Below are 17,405 nucleotides of genomic sequence, written 5' to 3'. Positions count from 1 at the left end.
GGAGTAGGTCAGCAACAAAAACACCACCAGTGTCGGGGAAGTTAACTCTTTATTCAAAGAAAGCAAAATAGTGCAGGCCTAGTGATCACAGCATCGCCCACCCAGTTTTTCCACACCCACCCAAATTTTTAAAACAGGATTTTTACACAGAAAGTTTTTATGTTTTTAATCAAATTCCTGATGTAAATTTTAAAAACCAGTGGAATTTATCATTGCTCTTTTCACATGGAAAGACTTAATCTATTTTGTTACCTGTAGACTTGCTATACCTGTGGCCCTCAGTTAAAATCTGAGCCTCTTGATCAGAGTGGGGAGAAACACCTGTATTTGACTACTCCTTTTTGACCATCCATCACTTACATCTTTGTTTTTAAAAGTGCCCTTCACTTAGAACCACATGATGAAGCAGTAAAATACACAGGGAATGAAGTGGCTTGACACAAAATATATAGATTATATGTAGATTATATATATTACCGGTATACAGATTATAGTAGGAATTTTTTTTTCTGAACAGAATCAAGTAAATTTCAAAATTAAATTCCTAGGCTGAACTAAAGCACTACAATTAACACGGAATCGTATTTACTACAAACATTAAGCAGAACATAAGTGTGCAACACTTAAGTTTTGTGACACATCATGGGCCAATCCGACTGGAAGTCGACTGAACCAAAATGTCCATGGTTAATAAGGGTGTTTAAAAAAAAGGCTTGCATTGCACACACAGGGAGGATAAGCAACCCATGAACTTTGCATCTTATGAACGTGGCAGAGCACAAAGTTGGTGGGGCATGGGTGGTGTTGTGAACCCAACAGCAGGGGTCAAATCCAAGTCATCTTCAGATGTTCCAGGAGGTAGCTGGAATGTGAATCTTTGCAGGAGGCTTGTAAAGAAGAGGAAGAGCTCCATTTTGGCAAGATTCTCACCTAAACATGCTCTCCGACCTGTAAGGAAGTGCAAGCAGGATTGAAACTGGGTTCCTTGCTTACTTAACAACATTTTATTGGTTTATCTATAATGGAATGCAGCAAACTGCTTACTGTTTGAAATTTCATGATGATACCATTCTAAAATGCAACAAGAATGAACACTAATCTTGAAGAACTGCATGTTCTCCAAGTGTCCCAATTCTCCAGTCCCACAATGCATGCTCTGCTGCTGAGCTTGGGGAGAAGGATGAGCCAGCGCTTGCCCCTCCATAGCAGCTGCTGGAGGAGAGGATGTGTCTGTCGAGAACTAGGGTGATGATGCAGTGGCTCTGAGGGGGAGGCAGAGGGCAGAGCAGTCCTGGGTGGGAAGAAGGGGGAGCAGAACGGAGCACAAGGAATCTGGATTTATTAAAAAATGCTTGGGGCAGCCATGTCTAATCTTGCCTCTTTCTGAAATGTGTTTATCGTTTTGCAAATCTACCAAAAGACTAAAATCATATTGGGGCTAAGAGGTTTTCTCAGGACAGTGGAGGGTGCAAGTCGTGAGTCCTGTTGGTTTAGAAATAGCGGCACTCAACCTTCTTCTGAAAATAAATGCTCTGCGGGGGGCAGGGGACCACAAATGGTCTTTCGAGGAGGGTGAGTTGGATGGGTATGAAAAATGTCCTGATTTCCATCTGAGGAATGTTGGCAAGTATGCAAAAGATGAACTCCCAGCAAGAAGCATTCTACAGGGCTGAAAACCAAGGGGAGCGGATGTTTTTCAGCCCACGGTCTGAGAGTTTCTTGTACCCTAATCCTCCAAACAGCCTGTATCCATTCTCCACCACAGCAAGCAGGTGGCATTATCATAGATCAATGGCACATTCCGGCCAGGCCAAAGCCCAGGAGGGGAACACAGAGCAGGTCCACTGAAAGCCAAGGCCTGGGGGAAGTTCTGAGGGTGGTTAGAGAGCCTTGAAGAGTCCAATTTGGCCACTGGCCCAGAAGTTACCCTACTGAAAATGAATGATGTTGCGTATCTTATTGCAGTTCTAAATGACAGTTTGGGATTGTGTCTTCCATCCAAGTTTTATTTTATGTTAATATACTTAGGATGGCCTGTTCATTAAGCTCACATTGGATATGTATAAATAGACAGAAAATGAGTTACCTGCAGAGAAAGGCATGAATGCATCTCTCTTTATGAACTTTCCTTCAGAGTCAAGAAAGTGCTCAGGATAGAATTGGTATGGTTTTTCCCACTGAGATTCATCGTGCAGCACAGAGGTCAGTAGTGGAATGATGTGAGTCCCCTGCAAAGGAAAAGCAAGAGTTATTTAGAAAATGGATATGGCCTGTCAAGCAAATCATTATGGTATAGTCCTCAATGTCTTTTTTTAAAAAAGCAAGAAACAATCTGCATTATAAACCAGAGATTATATACCATTAGCTCCTTAAACAGTCATAATAATAATAATTATTATTATTATTATTTATTATTTATACCCTAATAATAATTTATTATTTTCCCCAGCCGCTCTGGGCGGCTCCCAATCAAGTATTAAAAACAATACAGCCTTAAATATTAAAAACTTCCCTGAACAGGGCTGCCTTGAGATGTCTTTTGAAGATAGGATAGCTACTTCTTTTTTTTAGATTTTTAAATTTATTTTCAATGCAGAATCATAACAAAAATTACAAACATTGAATCCAAAATAATGTTATACAAAAAAACAACAAAAACGGAACATACAAAAAAAAGCAGAAAAGAAAAAGGGAAAAAAGCAAAGGAAACAAAACAAAACTAAACAAAAACGAAAAAGCACACATCTACAGAAAAAAACCATATCATTACATACATATACACATATTTACTTCCTTCCTTTGTTCTAAGACCTCAAAAAATTTACTCTTACTATATTGTTGTGTCTGGTTAGATTACTTCCATCTTTGTACCTTTTTTTTTTACACCATTTCCCCCCCTTTAACCCTGTAAAGCATCATTCATTACATACCAATATACTTACTCCAGAACAATGTTTTTTCATATACTCTTTAGCACAACCCCATTCTTTTAACAATTTCTGCTCCGATTGTCCTCTTATGAATGCTGTGAGTCTTGCCAGATTTATGTATTCACAAAATTTAATTTGCCAATCTTTCACTGATGGAATTTTCCTCCCTTTCCAGTTTTTTGCTATAAGCATCCTGGCAGCTGTTGTTGCATAAAGGAATACTTTCCTTTGATTGTCGGGGATATCATTTGTAATTAAACCTAAAAGGAATGCCTCCGGTTTTTTACTGAAAGATATTTTAAACATCTTTTTGAGTTCTTCATTAATTTTGTTCCAGAATTGTTTAATAGGTCGGCATTCTCACCACATGTGAAACATTGTTCCTATTTCTTTTTTACATCTCCAACAGGTATTCGATTTTAATTTGTAAATTTTAGCCAATTTTACCGGAGTTAAGTACCATTGGTACACCATTTTCATAAAATTTTCTCTTATTGTATAACATGCCATGAATTTAATATCATATTTCCATAATTTCTCCCATTGGTCCAGCCGAATTACATATCCTATATCACATGCCCATTTAATCATAACTTCTTTTACTTCTTCATCCTTTAATTCCTATTCTAATAATAAATTATACATTTTGGATATATTCTTTTTTGAGTTTTGTAATAATACTTTTTGTAATTTTGATTCTTCTTTTTCAAATCCTATTACTTTATCCTGATTAAATATTTGTGCAATTTGGTGATATTGTAACCATGTAGTACAGTATTGGGTCACCTCTTCATATGGTCTTAGTTTTAATTGGCCCTGTTCTTCCTTTAGGAGCTGCTGGTATGTCGCCATTCTTCCTGTAGTATTTTTCTTTTTAACCGATATTACAGTGGTGCCCCGCAAGACGAATGCCTCGCAAAACGAAAAACCCGCAAGACATAAGGGTTTTTCGGTTTTTGCATCGCTTCGCAAGACGAATTTCCCTATGGGCTTGCTTCGCAAGACGAAAACGTCTTGCGAGTTTGTTCGCTTTTTTCCTAAAGCCGCTTGAAGAGGCGCAGTTGCGACGGATCGTGCTTTGCAAGACGGAAAGACTCGCGGAACGAATTATTTTCGTCTTGCGAGGCACCACTGTACTTCTAACGGTGAGACCCACCATGGGGTTTTCGGTTCTAACAACCTTCTATGTCTCACCCAGACCTTGTATAATGCATTTCTAATTACGTGGCTTAGAAATTCTTTATGTACTGCCACTTTATTATAAATTAGATAGGCATGCCAACCATATCTGTTGTTCCATCCCTCCAAGTCCAAAATGTCGCTGTTATCCAATTTGATCCAATCCTTGATCCAAGTAAAGCATGCCACATCGTGATATAGTCTCAGATCTGGGAGTTCGAAACCTTCCCGCTCTTTTATGTCGGTTAATAATTTATGTTTGATCGGTGGCTTTTTGCCTTGCCATATAAACTTTGTTAGGTCCGTTTTCCATTTTTTAAAACAATCATCTTTACCTATTATGGGAATCATTTGAAAAAGGAACAGGAGTTTTGGTAAAATATTCATTTTAATAGCCGAAATTCTACCCCAGAGTGTTAAATTCAATCTTGTCCAAGTTTTCATTTCTCTTTTTGTTTCTTCCCAATTTTTTTAATTATCTTCAAACAAATTTATATTTTTCATTGTTATTTGTATTCCTAAATATTTCACTTTTTTTACAATTTGTAATCCAAATTTTTCTACCAGTTCCTTTTTCTCTTGATCTCCCATGTTTTTTACCACTAGTTTTGTTTTTTCTTTATTCAGAGCAAAACCTGAGACCCTTTCAAAGTTTCCCATTTTTTCTATAGCCTTTGCTATGCTTTCCTTTGGATTTTCCACCATTAAGACTAAATCACCTGCAAATGCCCTTATTTTGTATATTTTCTCTCCTAGGGATATTCCATTTATTTCTTGATCCAGTCTGATTTCTTGATTTAATATTTCCAAAACCAAAAGGAATAATAATGGTGAAAGTGGGCACCCTTGTCTGGTGCCCTTCTGTATTTTAAAATAACCAGTCGTGTCATTATTTATTATTATATTTGCTTCTTGTTGTTCATAAATTGCTTTTAGCCCTCTTGTAATTTGGTCTCCCATGTCCATCTGGTCTAATAATATTTTTAGAAATTTCCATGATACTTTGTCAAACGCCTTTTCCGCGTCCGCAAAAACAAAGGCTACCTTCTTACTCGGTTTCATGTCTAAATACTTGATCATATCGATCACTGTTCTTATATTATCACTCATTTTTCTGCCCAGCAAGAACCCTGCCTGCTCTTTATTTATACAATCCTGCAAAACTGTCTTTAATCTTGTTGCCAATATTTGTGCATAGATCTTGTAATCATTATTTAGTAATGATATCGGTCTATAATTGGTTATAAACTCTTTATTTCATCCTTGTTTTGGGATTACTACTATGTGAGCCTGTTTCCAGGTGTTGGGAATCTTCCCGTCTTCTAGTATTCTATTTAAGAGTGTCTTCATAGGTGATAATAATGGTTCCTCTAATTTTTTGTAATGTATTGCGGTAAGACTATCTGGACCTGGGGATTTTCCCAGTTTCATCTTAATTATCGCTTGATGAAGCTCTATCGTGGTTATTGGGGAGTTTAGATCTTGAATCTTTTCTTTCTTAATTTTAGGTATATCCTTTCCACATAAATACTCTTTTATTTCATCCTCTGTCTCATTCCCTGCTTTATATAGCTTATTATAATATTTTATAAAGCACTTTTTAACTTCCTCAGGATTATCTAAAGTTCTCCCTTCTTCCACTATTTTATCAATCAGTTTTTCCTTTTGTCTCTTTTTCAATTGCCAGGCTAGCATCTTTCCGGGTTTATTTGCAAATTCGAACGACCTTTGTTTCATCCATTTAATATTGTCCTCAATTTCACTGTTTAATATTGCTGAAGCCTGGGTTTGCAATATTCTTAGTTTTTTGTTTATTAATTCATTTTTTGGTTGTTTTGTTAATAAATTTTCATTTATTCCTATTTCTTTCCTTATTTGTTCTAGTTTTTGCTCTCTGTTTCTTTTCCTCATTGCACTTTGTTGTATGTAAAAGCCTCTTATGAAAGCTTTACTTGCATCCCATATTGTCCTGATGTCTGTATCCTGTTCTTTATTTAATTCAAATAAATTTTTCATTAGTTCTTGCGCTTTTTTCACAATCTTTTCGTCATTTAATATTCTTTCATTAAGTCTCCATCTTTTATTAGTTTTCTTGTATTCCTTTAATTCTAATGTGACTGGGTTGTGATCAGTAATAATTTTGGTCTGTATTTCTGCTTTTTAAATTTTAGTTGTTAAGTTATTTGATACCCATATGCTGTCAATTCTGCCGGCTGATTTTTTTACTTCTGATAAATGTGTATAGTGTCTTTCTCCTGGGTTTTTATATCTCCATGTGTCAATCAAATTTAAGTTTTCTACCATCTGAAAGAAGGTATCTGGGAGTCTGCCTTTTTTTGATTTTCTTTCTCTCTCTGTCCTATCTAATTCTATTGATGTGACACCATTTAGGTCTCCCATCAAAATAATTTCCTCTTCTATAAATTCCAGTAAATTAGCTTCTACTTTTCTGAAGAATTCTGTTTTGTTACCATTCGGTGCATAAACTCCTACTGTAATTAAATGTTCTTTACCTTTTGTTATTTTTACCCCTAATAATCTACCCTCATCATCCTTAAAGATTTTTTTTGCGTCTAGTTTAGGGTTCACATAGATCACAATTCCCCTTTTCTTTTTTACATCTGAGGATATAAACTCTTGACCCAATCTCTTGTTTTCTAAAACCCTTCTGTGGTGTCTAGTCACATGGGTCTCCTGCAAGCATATGATATCCCATTGTTCTTTCCTCAATACATGTTCTATTTTATTTCTCTTCCTCTTGTCATTTAAACCGTTAACATTCCAAGATATAATTTTTAGATTCATTAATCTTTATTTATTATCTACAATGGTTTCATTGAGTAAATAAAAGAAAAAAGAAAAGAAAAAGAAAAAAAACTCAGAAATTTTAGGATTTTGATATTATGTTTCTTCCAATCTCTCCCCCCCTTAATACCCGCTTGTCTCTCTATGCTTCTTGTGGCGTCTGCGTTGTTTCCTCTCGCTCCAATGTTGGATCTCCAGTTAGTTCTTTTTTGTACTTCCTCCAGAATTTTCCCAGCTCGTCTACTGATCTAAAAGTTTTTCTTCTGTCCTTATATGTGAAGGTGATGCCCTCAGGAAATTCCCACCAGAATCGAATCGAATTCTTCTTGAGTGCTTCTGTTACTGTCTTATAGTTCTGCCTTTTCTTCAAAATTCTTTTTAGGATTTCCTTAAATATTTTGATAGGCCTATCTTCTATTATTAACTTCACTTGTCCTTTTTGATGTAATATTTTGTCCTTTAAAAGTCTTGAGTTGAAAAAAATTAAGCAATCTCCTGGCCCTTTATAAGTGTCCGATCTTTCTGATTTGATCCTGAAAATTTTATCAATATCCAATAGCATCTCTTCTACCTCTACTCCCAACCAGTTTGCAATCTCCTGTGATAGTTTCTCTTGAATTTGTTCATCATGAGTTTGTGGGACGCCTCGGAAGCGGAGGACCATCTCCTTCTGACGCATCCCCATCAATGATAAATCATCTAGCAGCTCTTCATGGGCTCTCTTTAAGTCGTTTATTTCTTCTTTCGTTGAATCTTGTGATTTTTTAATGTCCTTATTTTCCATTTGCAATTTCTTCGTCATTTCCTCTTGTTTGGTAGTTTTACTCTTGAGTTCTTGTACAGATTTATCCAGTTCTTTATTTTTAAGTGAGAGGTCACTTATTTGTGTTGTTAAGTCTATTATTAGCTTTGAGTTTTGTTGGATGTTGCCAGCTAATATGTCCAGCTTATCATTCAAGCTCTTTTCCATCCCCATTATAAGGTCTTTTATGTCAGCATTGGGGTCTGTTTCAGCTGTTGATTGTCTTCTCACTTGTAGACCTGACCCAGATGTCAGTGTAGTTTGGTATTTTTTAGAACCCATATTTGTCTTCTGCCTTTTGGTTCTGATCTAGATATCTTTATTTCAAACCAAGAATATATATATTCCTAAACTTTGAAAATGCTCTGTTTATAGTCTATAATTTGGTCCTTTTATTTCATCTGTTGGGATTGAAAGTCAGTTAAGATTCTGGTGGTTTTACACTATGTCGTTATCAGTTCATCTCAAATATTTAATTTTTTTCCTAAAAGATAAAAAAGTAAAAAAATAAATCCAAGTTTTGATATAAATTTAGTTAAATATTTTGTTTTATTTTAATTACTTTGGCAGTTGTCAGAGAAAAATTTCATCGCAGTACTTAACATCCGTCTTAAGAACTTATTTTCTAGAAGCTGAACTTGGTATTTCAGGTATCCTTTCGTGTATAGCTAGTTTTCTTTATGGTTGTGCTTCAAACCTGTTTTATTTATTTATTTACGGCTATTAGCCCATAAAAGCTTCAAACCTGTGTCTTAGCAGTGTTTTTTAAATTATGAGAGTAATTTTATTTTCCGCCACTAGGTGGCGCGATTTTCCAATTTACTTGTGAGGTGATCCTTCTTGTTTTGTTTCTCTAGCTTCTCTTTGTTGCAGTGACTGTTTCTGCCACTATTCTTCTTCTGGCTTTTTTCCCTTCTGAGGGTGATGACTCACACTTCCCCCCCAGCGCCATTTTCGCCAGCTGCTTTCTTCCCTACTCCAGTCTTTTTCCTCCTTCTTTCTCTCCCTTTGTATATCTCTTCCTCTTCCCTTTCACTTCTTTATCTTAATCTTTATCTTCCTACCGCTGCCTGGTCTTCAAATCTTTTCTACTCCTTCTCTTTTCCACTGTATCCTCCACGTTCCTCCCCCTCCTTTTCCCCCCCACTCACCCCTTTGTTTTACGCTGATCTCCTCCTCAATGGCCGCTGTTTTGTTGTCACCGCTGCTGCTGCTTGCTATTTCAGCTCCTTGTCTTTCTCAACAGAGCGTCCCCCTGTAGAAGCAGGTACTCAGTATGTCTCAGTTTTTATTTTCTGCCTCTTTACAAGGCTTATTTTCCACAACTTGATAAGTCTCAGAACGCTGAAGCTCCTCTCTCCATTAGCTTTACTGTCCTTTATAATATTAAGTTAGTCCGTACTCCTTTTATTTTAATTTAAGCCAGCGTTGTTACCTTCTTCCTTCAGGAGTACTCTTGATTTTACAGTTTTAGTTTGGAGCAGCCTGGTGCTTTCTCATTCGGGTCTCAGGGGCGTCTCACGGTCGGGTGTGCGATCTTTCTGCACGGAGGTTCTTCCACCTTCCTCCACTTTTTGTGCTGGAACGGCAGAAAACCCCTTTATGCGCTGCTTGGATCTGTTTTCTTCAGTCTGGAACCTCCTCTCAGACCTCTTCAGGGTTTGCGTCGCCCTCGCTTCCCTGTCTTTTTATCCCGTATCCGTGACTGGGAGCGCTCTTACTGCAGCAAAGCGCTTTCCCTGACCCGATGCTGAGCGCACCACGCCAGGAAGTCGATAGGACAGCTACTTATTTCCTTCACATCTGAAGGGAGGGTGTTCCACAGGGTGGGCGCCACTACCGAGAAGGCCCTCTGTCTGGTTCCCTGTAACCTTACTTCTCCCAATGAGGGAACTGCCAGAAGGCCCTCGGTGCTGGATCTCAGGGTCCGGGCTGAACGATGGGGGTGGAGACGCTCCTTCAGGTATACAGGACCGAGGCTGTTTAGGGCTTTAAAGGTCAGCACCAACACTTTGAATTGTGCTCGGAAACGTACTGGGAGTCAATGCAGATCTCTCAGAACCGGTGTTATGTGGTCCCGGCGGCCACTCCCAGTCACCAGTCTAGCTGCCAAATTCTGGATTAATTGCAGTTTCCGGGTCACCTTCAAAGGTAGCCCCACGTAGAGCGCGTTGCAGTAGTCCAAGCGGGAGATAACTAGAGCATGCACCACTCTGGCAAGACAGTCTGCTGGCAGATAGGGTCTCAGTCTGCGTACCAGATGGAGCTGGTAAACAGCTGCCCTAGACACAGAATTAACCTGTGCCTCCATGGACAGCTGTGAGTCCAAAATGACTCCCAGGCTGCGCACCTGGTCCTTCAGGGGCACAATTACCCCATTCAGAACCAGGGAATCCCCCACACCCGCCCGCACCCTGTTCCCCCAAAACAGTACTTCTGTCTTGTCAGGATTCAACCTCAATTTGTTAGCCGCCATCCATCCTCCAACCGCCTCCAGACACTCACACAGGACCTTCACCGCCTTCACTGGTTCCGATTTGAAAGAGAGGTAGAGTTGGGTATCATCTGCATACTGATTAACACCCAGCCCAAACCCCCTGATAATCTCTCCCAGCGGCTTCATATACTTTTCTGGGATAACTCAATAAAGACCTGTATGCAGCGAGGAAGGAAGAAGCAAGTAGGCCCAGTCTAGGGAACTGGGGCTCCAACAGGGGCCCCCAGGGGGGCAAGGGCCCACTACTTTACAAGGAGGTCAGTGGGGCCTGCTCCTAGGGTTAGCCTAAAGTGTAATGGCCTAATTAATGGAGAAATCAATCGCAGTCAGCTGAGCAAAGAATGCAGTTTAATCAAAGTGATTACCTTTGGAATGAAGTAGCCTTTGAGGGTAACATCCACAGTGGTTGCATGTGGCAGATTTGTTGGGCTAACGTCAGAAAATCTCTGGATCTCATGGATCACCGCATCTACATATGGCATTTTCATTCGGTGCTCAATTCTTGGTTGAGAAGATCCAACAACCTTCGCAATTTCTTCTTGGACCTTATCTGGGGGAAGTGGAGCGGATTTTTGTTGTTGTTAAAATAAACTCATTGGTGGTTTTTTCTGTCCCCACCCCCCAAATGCCAAACTCAAAAGCTTATTTTTGCCACCAACTCATATCTTCAGATTTCCTGGAGCAACTGACAGCTAATTATGCAATGGGACTGCCTGATCTATGAGCACAATCTCACAACATAATGCAAAGTTGTTGAAGATGCTATTCACCTGAGAATTTTAGTGGAAATACACAATTTGCTTATAGTTATGTAGGAAGCGAAAGTAAGAAACATGCATGCTTGATTACACCCAACATTTTGGGGGGGGGGCTGACATATGTCATGTCACACAGTGAAACTAGGCCCAACAAGGCCCACCGTATTGTGGAATATTGAGGGGGGCCGTCTCCTTCATTGAAAATTGTGGGGCTCAGCCACCCAACTTCCCAGGCCCCCAGATAGTTATGTATAACTGGAATCAAGATATGCTAGCTAACCCAATGAAAAGCACTCACTCTGAATTTCAGGATATTTCATCATTAGTAACAGTCCCCAGCGCAGTGTGAAAGCAGTGGTCACTGTGCCAGCAGCAAATAAGTTACTCACAACTGCTTTTAAGTTTTCATTGTGGAAATATCCATTCGGCTTGTCCTTCTCCTGGGGTGTAAAAAGAAAGAACTTGGCTATAACAAGAGTATATTAGACACCAGCTCACATGGAAATATATTTTTAAAATGTGAAAATTTCAACTTTTGACAATATCAAAAAACATTATTGGCGGACTTAAAGGACTCCATTACCTCTTGCTGTCTCAGAAGAAATGAATCAATGAAGCTCCTTTGGTCATTTTCATCCAGATCTCTGAGGTGATGTATGAAGGTCACATTTATGAAGGCCTGGATCTCATCTCTGTTGTGAAGGAGAGTCTTATGAGCTCTCAAAAGTGAGCCAAGAGCAGGAAATACATTATACAGCTGTAAGGATAAAATACGACAAAAAGAAATACCCAGTGCTTAATTCTCAGGTGGTACTCCAAATATCTCATCTTCCACAGAAGAATAAACAATGACACAGAACAATAATGTATTTGGGTTGGAGCAACGTTGAGTAGATATCCCTTAGAGGCCAAGGCTGGAGGCCATTTTCTTACGTGCTGTTGTAGTTATGGAGCCCCCTTGTACTTGTGGATTAGCAGTTTGCTCAGATGTGGACAAGCCCCTAGACAGAGGTCATCCAGAAGTGCCCAGGGGCAGCAATACTGTATACAAAAAGTCAATTATGGTTTAAGTTATCTAGCTATTATATTTTAAGCAGACTATCCAATTATATGAATGAAAATAATAAATGGGGGGAAGACTGCTTTTTTAAAATGGCCTGAAAGCGACTCATATTTCTCAAAATGAGTTTTGCAGTGAATCCTGAACAATACGGAGTTGCATACATCTTGAGTTTTGTGTGAATACAACAAACTATTTCTTTTCCACTTGAAAAAGCTTAGATTACCATGACAGAGGGGCTTCCAAAAAGCCGGATATTTTCATTGACCAACTTCAGAAGTTTTCTAAATGTGGAATCTTCGTATTCAAATCGCTTGTTTAGTAGGATGGACACCATTATATTGGCAACAGCTGCATAAATAATTGTGGTGGTTTCAAATGGTTGTCCTATATATAAATATTAAACAATGCTCAGATAAAATACCAATTAGAATAGCTCTTCTCTGCCTTAGGTTCCTACTGATGTATAGAGCAAATTTATCTTAGAAACTGATCCTACGTTTTGGTATATTTGAAGATATCTGAGTTAAGAAACGCTAAAAGGAGTCATGGTTGCTATTGCAGTATATACCTAAGCAGAGCTCTTCATCCTTTTTGAGTCCATGACTCCCTTGACCAGCTACATTATTTCTGTGGTTTCCTATGGGGCAAATGCACTCCAAGCCTCAGGAGCCAGTTATGTCACCCCTTGCCTGCAGAGCCAGTGGCCTCTCACCCTTTTCCAAACACCCTCCCTCATGAAGTGTTCCCTCAGCCTCTTTTCCTCTCCGCTCTCCTTGGGAGTCCTCTAGGCAGCCGCCACAGCCACCCCTGGTCTCTGAGCCACCCCCTGCCCCAAAGAGAGGTGCCTCCTCATGCTGCCCCACAAGGGCCTAGGAAGACAATGCCCCAGCCTTAGTGGCCTGATGGAGACTGGACGAAGGTGAATGTGAAGCCAGCACCTTTACATGCCTTGGGAGGCAGCAGTGGTAGCAGTGGGCGCCACCAGGCCTGAATGGGGAAAAGGCTCCCTTCGGCACTGTACACTCAGCTCCCAGGCAGGCCTTGCACACAGGAAGCACAATAGAGGCCAGTGCAGTGCCTGCCTGCCCAGCCTCCCACTTGCCTGTCCATTACCAACATCAAGGGCTGGTTGACTGGCTGAACCACATCAGCTCCTGGGAACCAGTACCCCCTGGCCTTTGTGGCTACAAAGGCACCGTTCACTTGGGGAACTTGGAGCCAGGGCTGCTGCAACAAACAGCTGTGCAAGCCTTTGGGAGGCAGAGATGCGAGAGGGAATCATAGGAGGAAGGACAGGAAAGAGGGACAGAGGCCAGCATTACCTCACGCTGACCTGAACACTGCAGATTGCTTACTTCTTCACAGGGAATCCTGGTTACTATATTTCTGAGAGTTAGCAATATCTATATAACACAATATTGTGGGCATCTAATGTAGTGTTGTTTTGCCCTGGAGCAGTAGAGGGAAACACTAACCCACCTTGGTAAGATTCAAATGTCTTAATCAGGACACTGCATTCTTCCAGAATTCTGTCCTCTATGGACCTTTTCCCCATGCCATAGTCCCGTAATGTGCTTAGTGCAAACCGCCGCATCACTTTCCAGTTTTCACCATGTGAAAAAAGAACACCTGAAGAGCAGAGATCAAGTTTCAAGTTATCATGGCCACGATAATATGTTTTGGCTTATCTCACCCTTCTTCTGTGGAACTGAGGATGCCTCTCAGCTGGTCCCTCATCTGGTCTCTGATAGGACACACACACTGCAGAACTTCAGCAATATCCCTATGGGTTGTACCCTCAGAACACGATTGGAGATGGGGTTCTCCAGTTTACGGCCCTTCAGATGTAATGGTACATTATCTTATGACCAGATTCTCCTATTCCCCCAACACTACTCTTTTGCTGGCAGTGACAAAGACATCTGACATTATCCATCCAATGGCTGCAGCTACACTGGTCGATTGGCAGGCTGTCCTCCAAGCTATAATTGAAACTAACAATCAGTTCTATGAACCTTTTGGCACAGATTCTATATTGCTATGATAACTAAATTTCACAAACAGCACAAGCTATTATACAGAAGGAAAGACCTCACCAAAGCCTCTTGCATGGTCCTCAAAAATTGGGATGGTGGGTCTCTCTGCAAATGCGTCCGCCTGATTCACCAGAGCCTCCTTGACTGTCTCATACCCTGTCAGCACCACCATTTTCTGGAATCCCATTTGGATGCGGAAGATGGGGCCATGTTCTTTTGACAACTGGAGTTCAATGACCAAAAGAGAGAAACATCAAATAAACCCCCCAAACATACATACATACTGTCACAGATCTGAAATAAAAACTGATTTCATTTACATGGTTTCATGGTATAATTCATCAACTTTAAATGTCTAAGCATTGCCCATCACATGGGTGCCTTTAGCAAGAGGAGCAACCTCAAATTATTAAGAAGAAAGTGCAGTTGGATGGCAAATTCTGCAGGTCCTTTATTTTATTTGGCGGAAACCGAAAGCAATTAAAGCTGAAAACTGATATGAATTTTCCTTCCTTAACAAATTGAAAGTTAGAATCATAGAATTGTAGGCTCCTCTGGGGAGTGCCAGTGCTTTCCAATATTGCCTTTAGCTAAAATTACACTGGAGACTTAATCTAAGGTAAAGGTAAAGGTACCCCTGCCCGTACGGACCAGTTGTGTCCGACTCTAGGGTTGCGCGCTCATCTCCCTTAAGAGGCCGGGAGCCAGCACTGTCCGAAGACACTTCCGGGTCACGTGGCCAGCGTGACGAAGCTGCTCTGACGAGCCAGCACCAGCACAGCACACGGAAATGCTAACTTAATCTAGACTTAATCTAGATTTAATCTAATGCAAATTTTTTCACCTGCCCAAAGAATCCTGGGAACTGTGGGTGTTGCAAAGAGACGAACATTCTCAATAAGAACATAATTTTAGACATTAAAAAATTCATACATAGGCACACTTAAAAGCCCACATTCAGCAATATAAATGCTTTGTTTTGTTTCACGTTAGATGATTGTGAAAACTTGACTGGATTCTAAGAGCGTATTTAGAAGTGCTGATTTCACATTGAAAAGTTTAAAAATTTTGCAGCTAATTTTTGCACATAAGGCTGGTTGTGACATTCCTATTCCCCTCCTCCAGTGACCCAGTCCCTCCACTGCACAGATCAGCTATCAGCCTAAACTATAACAGCAAGCACACACAAAAAGGAAGAAAAAAACGAATAAGTGATACTTGACAGAGTTTTATCATTTTTGCACATCTGCATTTATGAGATGGAACACTGACATCTACCTGGCCTAAAAACATCCACAGAATCTTTGCCTTGCTGCAGAAAGAACAGAAAACGTTACCTTTAACATTGTTCTGTAAGGTCTCTTCAGATCCATCATGTGGAGATTCCCAACAAGTGGTAAAGGTGTAGGACCTGGTGGGAGATTTTTGGAGCTCCTATTCCAGAAACTGCCCCATTTCCAAATGAATATAATTGTAAGGATGAGCAGGAACAATGTTGGAATCTGTTCAGTCCAATCCATTTCTTTTCAGTGAGCAAATTTCTGAAGCGATTACTGTGAAAGTCACAACATCGTTTGATCAAGGACAATGTCTGCTGGCTGAAATGAGCAGCAAATTTATCATACTAGGAACTGTCTCTAGTGAATCATTTCATTCAATGGAATGCCTTCCACTTTCCCCCAGACTTCACTTCAATCTACGCTTGATGATTTAGCTTTCCCTTTAAAGGTACGGTAAAGGACCCTGGATGGTTAAGTCCAGTCAAAGGTGACTATGGGGTTGCGGCACTCATCTCACTTTCAGGCCGAGGAGTTGGCATTTGTCCACAGACAGTTTTCCGGGTCATGTGGCCAGCAGGACTAAACTGCTACTGGTGCACGGAGGACCATGACAAGTGCCAGAGTGCATGGAGATGCTGTTTATCTTCCCTCCGCAGTGGTACCTATTTATCTACTTGCACTGGCATGCTTTTGAGCCGCTAGGTTGGCAGGAGTTGGGACAGAGGAACGGGAGCTCACCCTGTTATGGGGATTCGAACTGCCGAACTTTGAATCAGCAAGCCCAAGAGACTCAGTGGTTTAGACCACAGCGCCACCCGCATCCCTCTATACTTACTTGAGCAGGGGTGTTTTCTTCCCGACATGAAAACATCGTTCAGCCAGTTCAACCTCTTTTGAATACTTGGGAGGTCCAATGTTCAGGCTTAAAACAACATTACAGAATCACAGAACTGGAGAGTTGCAAGGAACCCAAACAACTGTTAAGAAATCCTCTTGTGTAATTATTGAACTAGTGAGAAATTTTTGAGATAGTCTCAGAACCTCCTGAGCTCCTTCTTTACAAATATTCTGTTATTCGGCATGTGTGCGTAGCTAGATTAGTTAATTAATATACTGGTGCCAGCAACATAGGGAGATGTTCTTGGGGAAATACTGCACAAATATTTTGGTGTGTGTGTGTGTGTGTGTGTGTGTGCGCGCGCAATTTTCTGCACTATGCAGCATAGCCCTCTTCTGTCAGTCATCTCTGAAACTATTTGCTCCATAGACAAACTTGTGTGATATACTTCCTCTTGGCTTGTGCAATATTGTGGTATAGCTGATGATGATGATGTCTTTTATTTATAGTTGGTGTTGATCCACAAGGTCCCTGGGCAGATTACAGTCATTTTAAGCACATGCTGTTCTGCATCTGGTGGCAGGAGGCTCAGGTGTTGACAGGCGGTTACCACGGTATCAGAGCAGGTACAGTGGTAGCTCAGGTTAAGTACTTAATTGGTTCTGGAAGTCCGTTCTTAACCTGAAGCACAGTTTCCCATTGAAAGTAATGGAAAGTGGATTGATCCGTTTCAGTATCCGTTGGTAGAGGAATGCAAACCCTGGATTTGAAGAGCCCACTCTCTCCGCATGAGGGGGCTTCACAGATAAGTTCCTTGTATAAAAAACTATTTTAAGGTCTCTGCAGCTTGTACAGTTGTTGTCTTTCCCAAGTGAAACCATTATCACTAGCTCATATTTGGACATTTAACTGGGAATATGATGCTTCGAGATATTTGAAGGCATTTGTTAACATGTGAATACAAGTCAGTTGATCTCTATGCCCGAAGCAGAGGGACTAACTTGCACCCAAGATGTGACATCATGAGCGCACAACATCACAATGTCGGGAGAGATATGACAAGAGACTGCTAGATGGACCCGAGCCCTATTTATTTATTTCATAACATTTACACACCACTTGGCTGTAAATAAATAAAAAGTTCAAAGTGGGTAGGTATCATGGACTGGCTGTGATGAGAGGCAGCAGCTGGGAAACCCCCGGAGGGAGAAGGTTCA

General features: G+C 40.5%; 1 protein-coding gene across 2 annotated transcripts; it reads right to left on the bottom strand.

The window, feature by feature from the left end:
- Positions 1–30: 30 nt before the first annotated feature.
- On the bottom strand, positions 31–16,668 carry LOC310759399 (cytochrome P450 2K4-like). 2 transcript variants are annotated; one of them, XM_083606586.1, is made up of 10 exons: positions 16,186–16,668; positions 15,408–15,623; positions 14,131–14,293; positions 13,514–13,663; positions 12,258–12,418; positions 11,555–11,728; positions 11,270–11,432; positions 10,579–10,763; positions 2,087–2,228; positions 31–948 (listed from the first exon to the last, which is right to left on the bottom strand). In XM_083606586.1, exons 2-10 carry the CDS (start codon positions 15,588–15,590, stop codon positions 761–763), a joined length of 1,509 nt encoding a protein of 502 aa, XP_083462712.1. In that variant the 5' UTR covers positions 15,591–15,623; positions 16,186–16,668; the 3' UTR covers positions 31–760. The 2 variants fall into 2 exon arrangements, with proteins under 2 accessions (XP_083462712.1, XP_083462713.1); XM_083606587.1 differs by having other exon boundaries at positions 11,270–11,411; positions 16,186–16,667.
- Positions 16,669–17,405: the final 737 nt, after the last annotated feature.

Source organism: Podarcis filfolensis, assembly GCF_964270895.1.
Source record: "Podarcis filfolensis genome assembly, chromosome: 3".
NCBI lineage: Eukaryota > Metazoa > Chordata > Lepidosauria > Squamata > Lacertidae > Podarcis > Podarcis filfolensis.
This window is presented reverse-complemented; position numbering and strand designations above follow the sequence as displayed.